Raw genomic sequence first — 12,000 nt, 5'->3', positions numbered from 1 at the left:
CTGTTTAATATACACTGTAAACGCTGCTTTAAGGTGGATAGTTACTAGAAAATTCTCTTACTTGCATTGGATACTTCTTTAACATATTGCATTGCTATCCGCTTTAAATAATCGGCATGTTCCTCAGTCACAAAAAATCCCATAAAATTTGGAGATGTATAGGTCTCCAATTTTAGAGGTTCATTCAAAACTGCTCCTTGTCTTTCCATCACAGATTTCAATCCTTGAGACAATGTCAACGCATCTTCATCAGGTGCCTACATAAAATATATTTTAATACCAACTAGAATTTTGTCCTAGTCTTGCAATAATTAATTGTTTTATTACCTTGAAAAACGAAACCAGAGTTATGTGAGGAGTAAAATTATGAGCACCATTCCAACCACAAAGTGAAAGAGATTTTTCCCAAAATGTTTGAAGCTGTTGTGAAAAATCACCAGTAGGGCAAGCATACAAAATATATTCTCTAGGAGAGTTATCATCAAGTAAAGGATCATTTACGTGTGCTAGTAACCAGTCTGATGCCAACTGCACTCCTCTATGCCCTGTAGCCGCCAATGCTTTTTCCCTATAACAAACGTTTTAGTGCGACAATATGAGTGGATACTGAAATGAATATACTAAAATACTGAAAAAAAAACGTTATTAGAAAATGATTTAAGAAACTTACGCTCTATGTTTTGGAAACCCCATTTGCAATAAAGTTTGTAATGGAGTTAAATTTTGTTTAGATATTTTTGTCGGAGTGGGATTTCGTCTTGGTGGTAATACAGCTGCCATTTCTATAGAATTAGTTCTTTTGTTGAAGAAAAAATCGCTGCTCAAAAATATTAACCTTCATTAATTGTTTACAAATAATAACCCTTGACCTTTCAAATAAATATGACGTAATATAATTCAACGCAATTCTTATTGGATGATTTGAACTTAATGAATTTTCGATTGCTCGGTACTGGAATAAAAATGACAAGTATACTCTGAGTTTTAGACAAGAAAAGAAGTCTTATGGTGCATTACATTAAGCGTTCAAGGCGCCTCTTTAGGACGTTCCAAATAGCGACTACAATCGATGTGGTCTTTATCTACAAATTAATATAAAGGGCCATTTTCACAACCTAGCTCAAACTATGGTTTAAACTCTAGAATAAAGTAAATAACTTTATTTTACAGGTCACAGTTAAGCAGATATTTTTCAGTTGTGGCTAGCGCGCAAATATAACAAAATTTTCTTCGAATATTGGTATTTCAGTTGAATTGCTTAAGGAAGTAAACAAAACTGTACAAAGAACAATTTGCAATTGCAATTTCTCTGACAATTAGCTAATGCTTCTGGTGAACGTTTTTGATAGAAGCACAAAAAATTTAAAAAATAAGTGGAACAATTTTAAGATTTGCTCTAAAGCCACTGGTGAAATTTAAAGCGTAGTTTGTCGATAAACGCCATCTATAAAACGTGATAAAGTAGATATCTGTAGCTTAAACTTCACATGTAAAATTTGGCACAACGAACGACAAAACAAAAAAAAATAAAGCGAAAGCATCAAAAGTTTATGTTATAATTTGTGATGTTAATCACTAAAAAATTCAATAACTTACAAATTAAGTAAAACAAAATATTTTCTGCGGCGATTCTAAAATATGTACATATATATATATATATATATATATATATATATATATATATATATATATATATATATATATATATATATATATATATATATATATTTGGTGGTGCGTCACAAGAAAGCTTCAGAAGTACTTATATATCCCATACTAAACTAAATAAGGAGATAAATTCTCATGGTTGCAATCTGCGTTGCTTTAGTTATGAAAATTCTGCTAATTCTTTCATACTCACTTCGTCTCACCTCTTAACAAGGGTGATGACATAACGTCATAAGTGACATCCTTGCCGCAACAATAACAGTAGTAGTCGCTATATGGAACGCCCAAGAAGAGTATTTTAGGCGCTGCGACGCTTATTGGAAAGCACCCTTAGACTATGTTCTAAGAATAATCAATATTTTCTATTTTTTCAGAATAAATCTCACTAACATATTGTGGTACAACTGGTAAAAGTTATCCTGATATGTACAAGGCTAATCTCATGATTACTGTCAAGACTTATCTAACCTGGGATAAATTGTAATTGATAACCCACAAAACATAGGCATGTTCTGTGTGATAACTTGTCAGTAGAATCATTGTATATAGAATATACAATGGTAGAACTGAAAATTTTTGACATTACTGTTTGTCACTGTCAATTGCCATTTATGAATTTAAAAAAATAAAACGGTTATTTCCGTTTCAATGTTATAAGAGTCATACTTTTTCTGTAATTTTGTAGTGATTTTAAGGTGTTGTAGAATTTATATAATGGAACAACCACTTTTAAAGAAGAAATCGAGAAGAATTAGATGCACTGAAGAACTAAATAAGTTACTTGAAAACAGTTTAGATAGTTCTTCATCAAAAAGCGAAAGTGGGAAAAATAAAGTAACAAAAAAGAAAAAACTTTTATACTCAGCTGAAATAAATTTAAATATTGATCCAGTCAAAGAAAATTGTTCACCAAATGTTGAACAAAAACAATCGACGAAGAAATCCAAAAAGACGTTAAGAAATTTTATCGAACATGTAAGTAAATATTCAATTTTGGATAATTTCATGACGTAACTTATTGTTCTTAAGAAAGAATATAGTTCATTACCATATTGCAAAAATAGTCATAGTCTAAACCCGTCGGCATAATTAGAGAAACACAAAAAAGAATTTTTCGGGTATTTTGATAGATAATACTTGTCATTTATTATACAAATTTTATTTAGGTATAAATTGTTTATTGTACAATTTGAACAATTTATTTTGGGGACTTATTTTGATCAGATGTTAGTTGAATTGGAGGGCAGGTTAATGTTTGTTTCATTCCTATTTTCAGTTCAATTGAAAATTATCAGGTTCTTCTTCTAAAAACCACATAATTTCAACTGGTAAAAATATTTTTGATATGTTAGACATAAAGAGCATATCACTAAGATATTTTGATGTGTTAACATTATGCTCTATCTTTAAAACTGATTTTATAATTGAATAATGTGTTCTCAATGGTGTTATTTTCTTTTCTTTCGAATTAAACCATTTTGAAATTCTCAGAAAACGTATTATAATTTTCCATAATTTGTTTGACAAATAAGTTTTCTGGAATTTTCTTCACTTTCTAAAATTTCTGCATTAGAGAAAATTGTTCATTATCATAAAATATATATATATATATATATATATATATATATATATATATATATATATACATTTTTATTTTTCAGAAAATAGAAAGTGGAGACACAAGAGTATGTTCTATGAAAAATGAAACATCAGCAGAAGAAGATCACAGAGATTCAGAATTTGAATTTAAAATAAAGAAAAAGAGGAAGAAGCATAAAAAACAAACAAAATCATCCTCAGATGTTATATCTGAAAATGAGACTACAATCGAGATAAATAAAAAATCAGTATTAAAAAAGGAAAAAAAAAGTCTAAACTCAGTAACTAGTTATTCTAAATCTATAAATTTGGATGATAATGCAACAAGACAATCTAGAAATTCAATTTCCAAAGATCCTAAATCTTTTAAGGATCAGTCTACTGAATCATCAGAATCAACATCTCGGGGTATGAGGTGTAAAAGGAAGACCAAAAATTCAGTTTTAAAGGACCATGAAAACTTGAATAATCATACATCAGAATCATTGTCACCAAAACCTGTTAGTTCTGAGTCCGATGACGTATTTGAACAAAATATTGAATCACATGAAACTATGAATAGTTTTCCAAATGAAATATGTAAAGATAACCAAAAAAATTCGAATACAGAAATGCTTGTGTCTGAATTACAAGAAAATAACATTTCTGAATTCTTTAGTGAAAATGAGTCACTTTATAAAATGAATACCAATGAAAAGGGATCAGTTAGATTTACTACTCAACCTACTATGAGAAGATCAAAGTCTTTAAATGAATCTTTCAACAAATCAAGTAAAAAATCTATAAGTTTTATGACACCAGGGAGAAATAATTATATACAAACAGGAAGTCCAATGACAAATCAAATCAAACAATCAAAATCACTGAATACAACTAAGAAATCATCTGTTTCATTTGCTTCAGTAGATTCTACACAATCAAAATCATTTGGAAAAAAAAATTCAAAAATATTTCCAAAATCCCCTCATGTTTCTAGACTTACAAGAAACAACTCGGTCTCTTTCAACGAAATAGAATTTCTTCAAGATGAAGGTCCACCAGAAATGTTACAAAAATATTCAAATTTGAGAAAACCAACAACCAATTACATTGAAATGTCTGGTAAAAAATCTGTTTCTTTCTTCACTCCTGCCAATGACAACAAGAAAAAACCAAAAACAAGTTTTAAGAAATCTCCATATATTTGTAGATCGACTATTGATCTGTCTAGCAGTGATAAGTCACTGAATGAAACTTTCCAGTTAACATCACCTACAATAGAATTGGAAACTTTGAAAAACAAGAGTGTCGTCTTATCACCTACAGCATCAACACTTTCAGAAGGAAGCAATATAATTTTTTCATCAAAAAAATCCATACTAAACCTCGTGACGCCATCCCCTCAAACTGGTAGTTCTTCTTACATTTTAAGCACATGTGACGTTAGCGACAAAACTAAGGGTAGTTCTGAAGTTAGTAAATCTGATGCAGAAACAAATGTAACTAGGAGAAAACATTGGAACAGATCCCTAGGAGTGTCAATTATGGATAGTGATGGTATGTTACACAATATTTCATCTCCATGGAGAAACGAAGATTTCAATAAAGTTCAAAATACCCATGAACAACATAACTATACCACAGATAGTTTTATAAGTCCAATTGAGAAAATTGATAGTACATCTAAGGGATATATTTCCTCAAAAACAGTCAGTCCAATAAAAATTCAACAGAATGTAGAGCATTCATTGAATACAGTAAAATCTGAAACTGTAATTTCTGAACATTTGAATACAACTTTTAGTCCTTTGGAAAAAGATAAGTCTTTGAAAAAATTAGGCCAAAGTAAACCATCTAAACAAGAAAATAAAGTTTTAGTGAAGAGAACAAAACTTCCAAATTTTGCACTTATTCACCAAAGAGCTTATGATAAATTGGAGAATGTAAGAGAAATGAGCCAGCGAAAAGCTGCTAGGGCGCAGCAATTATTGTCGGGAAAGAAACCAGGTCCTGATTTGAATATGAAAATTCCAACATCAAATTTGAAGATCAAGTCTCCTAATTCAAAATTAAAGTCCCCTAAAAGCCGAAAATTGTTGAGGTAAGTAGATTAAATTTACAACACATGTTACTTTTTTGAATACACTCCTCAACAAAAATAACACATAATTTGTTAGTTGAATAAAACTTTCAATCAGATAACTTTAGGTTTCTGCAACTTGCTTCATTGCCGCTCAAAATTTTAACTTAAAATGATATTGTATTGATAAGGACTTATCATTAATTTTTTGCTACAGTACAAACAATCCAAGTGAGACGCCTTGCTCTGTAATCTAACTTTGAAATAAACCATAATTCTTGGAGAATACTCCTAATAAGAATGTAGTGACATAAAGATTCCATGTGATACAATCGTCGATTTCTGGATCAATAAGAAGAATTTTCAAGTGCAAAGATAAAGTTATTTTACTGTTTATTTGCTTCTTTAAGACTTCATGATGCTTTATCAACAAGAAATAAGTAATTGAATAATAATATGGCTTAAAGGGTTTGATTAACCTCACCATATGGAAAAACAAGGCTACTGCTTGCAAGAAATCGTTTGAACTAGGAAGACTACTAATGGAAGATATTTCTCCAAAAGTATCCCAAACTTAAAATTTAACCATAAAAAATGCTTGTTCCAATATCGTACTTAAAATTGATTCTGTTTTTATTTTGTTCCTTAATTCATAATTTGGTTAGGTTAGGTTAGGTTAGGTTAGGTTGGTATCCCAACTTTTGATATTTCACCGAGCACACTCATATCTAATGTCTCAGCAATAATCCATCCAAATAGGATTTAAGTGCAAGATATTCCTGCTAAGAATTTTATATTCAACATTTAATCATCAAAAATTTCTTGAATCTTACTAGAAGTGGTGAATCTTATTTAAAATCGATTTGATATTGGTACAAGCACCCATCTTATCAAGATCCACTATTTCTAGTGAGGTCATTGAAATGAAAGTCATTCAAGGAGCTTTTGATGCTTAAGTGTTGAATATGAAATATTCTTTTAGTCTAGAAGCCTAAATTTTAGGCGTTTTTGAAACTAACGTAAAAAATGAGAAACATTTTTACTGGGTATCCATTTTTTTATGTATTTTTTAACTTTCTAAGAATTTAAAAAAAATCAGAATTTCTGTTGCTATCGCATTGCCCTTAGCCAAAAGAAAAATTACAAAATGGTGTCGACATGAAATTTTTTTTTCCATTTTTTAACCTTTTAGAATGTTTTAAAAATACTCCAAATTGAAAAATTTTAGAATCCAATCGCAGACGCGATATATAAAAAAGATTTACACCAAATTTCAAAGGAATTGGTCGAGTAGAACTTGAGATATGTCAACCACTTCAAAAAACGTAGAGAAATAAGCATTTAAAGTTTGACAATTTCAGTAGAATAACTCGTTCCACTCGGCCGACATAGACGCTACGTCACTGTACCTCCGAAAATAATACGAATTTTTGAAAATCCCTTTTAGGACATTTTCTTAAGGGTCTAAGCTTTGAAAATATGCAAAAAAATCGATTTTTTTAAAATTTCTCGGTCAGAATACCCCTTTATTTCTTACGCGAAACAAATTATTTTTATTTAAATAGGGATTGATAAAAATATGGCTGACCTTTTTCTAGATTTCTTCAAAAATTATAAACGAACTTAATACTTGATTTGCGTACCTAAATAGCATCTAAATAGTTCTAAATAGTCCCCTTGTTATGAAAAATTTGTAGTTCCTTTTTTTGACAGCCAATTTTATAGGGGTAATCTCACTAGGTGTTTTCTAACACGGCAATATTAAATAAACTAGTGCTGTAAAGTTCCAAAAATATTATTTGGAGTGATCCAGCCCTAGAAGGAACCAGAGTGTTTCTCTTCCATTTTTTTTCTTTTGAAATTCTTTCTCATTAGGACATTTTTCTACACCATAGAAAGGTTCAGGACCAATACAAAATGTTATTGTTGTGGCAAGTGTATTGGCTTCTCCATTTTCTTTGTCTCCTGTATAAAGAGGAACCAAAACAAAGATCGTCTATTATTCTTGTCTATTTCATCAAGTATTCTTTGGTTGATAACATGGAAGGACAGTGCTTTGAAAACTACCTATCAAATTATGTAAAATTTTTTATATTTCAGATTAGAGGTGAACACATACTAAATATGGTTATTTTTCTAGGTATACTCCCAAAAAATCACACCCCCTTGAGAACTTACCAGAACCTTGTACATCCAGTATTGTAGTGGTTAAAACAAGTACTAAAATTACACCATCAAAATCCAATCCTAAGAAGATTGTAAAACCCGTTATAAAGAAAACAGCAAAATCAAATATTCCAAAAATTATAGACAAGAAACCTTTGTCAAAATTAGGTTTTAAAATAGAAACAACAGGCAAAGACAATAAAGTTATAAGACAAGATCAATTGAAAGCGGCAGCAAATAAAACGAAACCAAGCAGAAATTCGTTAGAAGCTCGTCGAACTGTTATACAAAATGTGAGAACAAATCGAAGATTTGATCTGCTTATGAAGATGAGGAAAAAGGATTAATTATTATTTTATTAATTATGAGCTTATAAAGTTTTATATATTCTTTTAAATAGGTTATATTCTCCCTTTTAAAAATATTTTAATGTAAGATGTACTAAATATACTATAATAAACTTATGTATACAATTATTGGTTGGCGATGAAGTAATTTCGGTTTCGTAGTATAAAATATAACTAATTTAACAAATAATTTTTAATCAATTATATGTTTTCCATTTTGCTTAATGACCTTTTGTCTGGTCTGGTCCTTATCAGCAAAAAACTGTACTAGGTACGATTAGAGGTCATCGTCATTTGTGAAAATTTTAGAAACTTCGAAATAAATGGTAATCAGATGGTGTCAGATCTGAGCTGTATGGGGGATGTGGCATAACCTCCTAGCCAAGTTCTAATAGTTTACCACGATATGCAAGGCATACCTTTCTGATTTGACAATTCTGGCTGTTTTTCTTTGATTGCTTCATCCAGTTTTATCAATTGTCGACAGAAACTTCAGAATTGATCGTTTGGTTCCTTAGAAGCAGCCCAAAAAACAACACTTGTAATCCCACTAAACTGTCAGTTTGAGTTTTTTTTTGTTGTTTTTTAGCTCTTGTGTGGTTTGTGCTTGTTCATCGTGTTTACTCCATTATCGTTTTTGAACTGTGTTATTGTACAGGACCCATTTTTCATCACAAGTATTCTTTCGAAAAAATGGTCATTTTCATTTTGTTTAAGGTGCATATCGCAAATGTTGATTCTTTGTGTTAAATAAATTTCTTTCAATTCGTGAGGTACCCAAATATCAAGCTTCTTAACTAGCACAAGACATTTTGAGTAAGCGAAAGTACTTAATTGCCAACCTTATAGAATTATTTCTAAATGACAATTATTCAGATATCAGCTAACCATAACTAAAAAATAAGGATTCAATAATAACTTATGTTGTATCAATTAAATTTTAAGGTAGTTCCTTATTGAAAAATTAATACCTATAGTGAGTAAGTATATTTGTGAAATATATAATAGCTGTATTATAATGGGATTACCCCCATCATTTTAGATTCCGAGAAGGCCACTAAAGTATTTAAGAAATACACAGAATAATTCTTGTTATCAATAAGGCAATTGAACAGAAACCATATTGTACTTCAGTATTATGTGAAAGGAGCACATGTTGGAAAACTACAAAACTAACATCAAATCAATATGGCTATAAGGAGTAGAAATATGGTTATCCCAGCAAATTATGTAAAGCTATAATACAGAAAATCAAAGTACAAAACACCAGGAGAGACTAGTAGAATTTGCTGACAATAATATATACTGATGGATCTAAGAACAGGAGTTGTATGTGCAGTTTACATTCAAAATACAAAGCAATCAAATCGCTCAATATATCTATAAGTTGATATCGGTCCTGGTTACTATCGGGGGTGTTGTAAAAGAAATAACATAGATCTACTGCTGATCACTGATCTGGACTAAGTTATTCTGATATCTGATATCACTAATGCAGAGAAAAATTTGAAAGCAGACACAACACAAAAGTAAAAAAAAATATAAAGCTGATCATGAAACTTAGAAAAGAGATTCAAGTAAGGATTTCATTTTAGGAAACACTGTATGGGGTTTTGAAAAGTACCTTTAAAAAGGGAAAAAGCCCAAAAGGATTACAGGTATTAAATGCATTCAACTTTTTGTGTTATAAACAGGTAAATATACAAAAATCCAGGAAACTACAAAATTCCCAAAAACCTGAAAGGCTTGAAATTTTGCCTAAGTATAAACATTATTCAGAACACTATTTTTCACTATTATATTCACTAGTAAAGACTATTATTTAAGATTGCTGTGAAAGTAGACTAGAATTACTAGACTACTAAGATTCACTAAAGTATATTTATTCCAATTCAGTCCAGGGAAACTCGTGCAAGGTCTCAAGAGTGACTATTATTTGGCTATATTTTTACCAAGAAACATGTTTTATTTAATTTAACACTAGTTTCTCACAATTTTACTCTGTTTTTTGTAATGGTGTATTTATGAACAATAAATAAAGACATTACTAATTGGAAGAGTGTGTTAGATTTAAATTAGGAGTTGCAGAAGTATGTCTTTACAATGTTAAGGATTAGAAAGGACTATCTACTTAGAATAATTTTACTGTCCCTTAACTTAATATATCTGGATTGTATGATCTATTCTATATTAAAAAATATTCCTTTATTCCTGGTTTTATGAATTGCAGCTGGAAATGCCAAAATAAATTCTTTTACAAGGTTGACAATGTGTTCACTGAATCTTATTCTAATAGAAAACTTTCACTTCCAAATTATATCAAATTACAAAGACATTACTAATTGGAAGATTGTGTTTTATTTAAATTAAGAGTTGCAGAAGTATGTCTTTGCAATGTCAAGGATCAGAGAGGACTAACTACTTAGAATAATTTTATTATGGCTGTCCCTTAACTTGATATATCTGGCTTGTATGATCTATTCTATATTAAAAATTATTCCTGGTTTTATGATTTGTAGCTGGAAATACTTCTAGGAAATAAAAAAATAAATTCTTTTACAAGGTTGACAATGTGTTCACTGAATTTTATTCAAATAGAAAACTTTCACTTCCAAATTATATTAAATTAAAAACATAAAAGTATAATATCTTGAAAGAGAAGAATTTTTGCATTCAATATTTCCACAAGTTGCACTTACACTAACTAAAACAAATGCGCTAAACAACTTACATGATAATTATTGAAGAATTATACCAAAATTAAAAAAATTGAACTGTTTTTCCTAAAAATTGAGTCCATTATATTTAGAAAAAAACACACCAAACAATAGATTTAATATTGCCGCCATAAACTCTAATTATTGTTTGTACACGATTTCTTATCCTTTGAATTAAGTTGTGAATAAGTTCTTTTGGTAAATTTTCCAATTCTTCAGCAAACGCCAATTTAAGCCTTTCGACATTATTAGAGGCTGGATTTCTTTATTGAAACGTGCTTCCCAGGTAGTCCCCGACATATTCTATTGGATTCATACCTGGCGTTCAAGTTGGCCAGTTCATTTGAGTGATGCCTACTTCAGTAAGGTAGTCTCTCAATATGTGTGCAGTGTGAGTGTGAAAATGAAATTTACACATATGATTGGGGCAAAAGGCATAACATGGTTTCTAAAATTTCTGTCACAGAACAATGTGCAGTTTGATCCATTAGTGATGATCATTAGCTTCATGGAAGCTTTCATATATATGCCACTCCATGCTATCCCTAACCCACCATCACTGCAAAATCAGCTCTCGTCACCCAACAAAGCATGATTTCTCTCATTTGGACAATATCGGTGATCCCAAACTTTTTTTGTTACATTAACCTAACTACATTCAAACCTATTCTTACTGTGCTTTCACTTATGCTCATGTTACGGACATCTAAGCGATTTTAGGTCTGAATCAGCACAACTTTTTTTTATACCTTAACTACTTTTAGTATATCGTTCTTAATCACACACTATTTTTAATTTTTTTTTAAAAGGTATATTAGTTTATAAAAAAAATAAATTTAAATACCTAAATTACGCGCCAAAACGCATTTGTTGTTACATGACTGAGTGTGACGTTATGTGACGTAGAAAGTAAGTAAACAGACTTAAGTGAGGTTAGAAGTAAATACAGTTTGAACGGAGTTGTTGGGATTCTTTTAAAAAAACACTCGCACGGCTGTGAGTATTCAACTTTGTAGAATACAAGATGACGTATCGTATGTACAAACACTAGTATAAAAACACCTAATAAAGTTTTCGTAAGTCTCTCGAGAGGAAAAACGACGAAAATAATAATTTCAAGCTATAAGAAGAGATTATGCGAGGGTCAAACCTGGCAGCCCAGTATATGTTCGTGAAGAACATTTCAATGTAAGTTTTATCTATTGGTATTTAAAAAATGTTAACTTATTGTTAATTTTACTGTAGCTTGAAACAGATTTGGAAAATTATATGATGTAGAAACTAATACAATGCAAAAAAATTGTAGTAAAAACTGCCCAGACTCACTTTTTTGTAGTCGTGGTTGATTACTTTTGAATAGAAGGTGGTTCATAACTGTGTAGATGAATACTGCAAAACTATTTATTTATCCTCATCTATCTCCTTAGTTAAACAGATTATTTCA

General features: G+C 30.2%; 2 protein-coding genes across 3 annotated transcripts in view; one reads left to right on the top strand and one right to left on the bottom strand.

Annotated features, from left to right (window-relative positions):
- Window positions 1–1,266, bottom strand: part of LOC130891415 (ecdysteroid-phosphate phosphatase) — a 29,126-nt gene extending 27,860 nt beyond the window's left edge. The window contains exons 1-3 of one of the 2 annotated variants that reach the window (XM_057796159.1): window positions 671–1,266; window positions 328–568; window positions 62–257 (exon numbers count right to left, since the gene is read on the bottom strand). In XM_057796159.1, coding sequence (XP_057652142.1) covers window positions 62–257; window positions 328–568; window positions 671–780 — 547 coding nt within the window. In that variant the 5' untranslated portion in view covers window positions 781–1,266. The remainder of the gene's footprint in view (window positions 1–61; window positions 258–327; window positions 569–670) is intronic. The other variant, XM_057796160.1, reaches the window with a different exon arrangement.
- Window positions 1,267–2,215: 949 nt separating this feature from the next.
- Window positions 2,216–10,098, top strand: LOC130891443 (uncharacterized). The gene is made up of 3 exons (XM_057796205.1): window positions 2,216–2,643; window positions 3,330–5,347; window positions 7,467–10,098. The coding sequence occupies exons 1-3, from the start codon at window positions 2,383–2,385 to the stop codon at window positions 7,837–7,839; spliced, it is 2,652 nt and encodes an 883-aa protein (XP_057652188.1). The 5' UTR covers window positions 2,216–2,382; the 3' UTR covers window positions 7,840–10,098.
- Window positions 10,099–12,000: the final 1,902 nt, after the last annotated feature.

Source organism: Diorhabda carinulata, chromosome 3, assembly GCF_026250575.1.
Source record: "Diorhabda carinulata isolate Delta chromosome 3, icDioCari1.1, whole genome shotgun sequence".
Taxonomy (NCBI): Eukaryota; Metazoa; Arthropoda; class Insecta; order Coleoptera; family Chrysomelidae; genus Diorhabda; species Diorhabda carinulata.
The sequence above is the reverse complement of the archived record's forward strand: the minus strand, read 5'-3'. Positions and strand labels throughout refer to the sequence as shown.

Bases quoted from the DNA above. Each gene is read 5' to 3' on its own strand.
- LOC130891443 (XM_057796205.1), top strand. From the start codon at position 2,383: ATGGAACAACCACTTTTAAAGAAGAAATCGAGAAGAATTAGATGCACT. The intron at 2,644-3,329 runs GTAAGTAAATAT...TTTATTTTTCAG, and splicing joins TAAGAAATTTTATCGAACAT to AAAATAGAAAGTGGAGACAC. The intron at 5,348-7,466 runs GTAAGTAGATTA...TTATTTTTCTAG, and splicing joins AAAAGCCGAAAATTGTTGAG to GTATACTCCCAAAAAATCAC.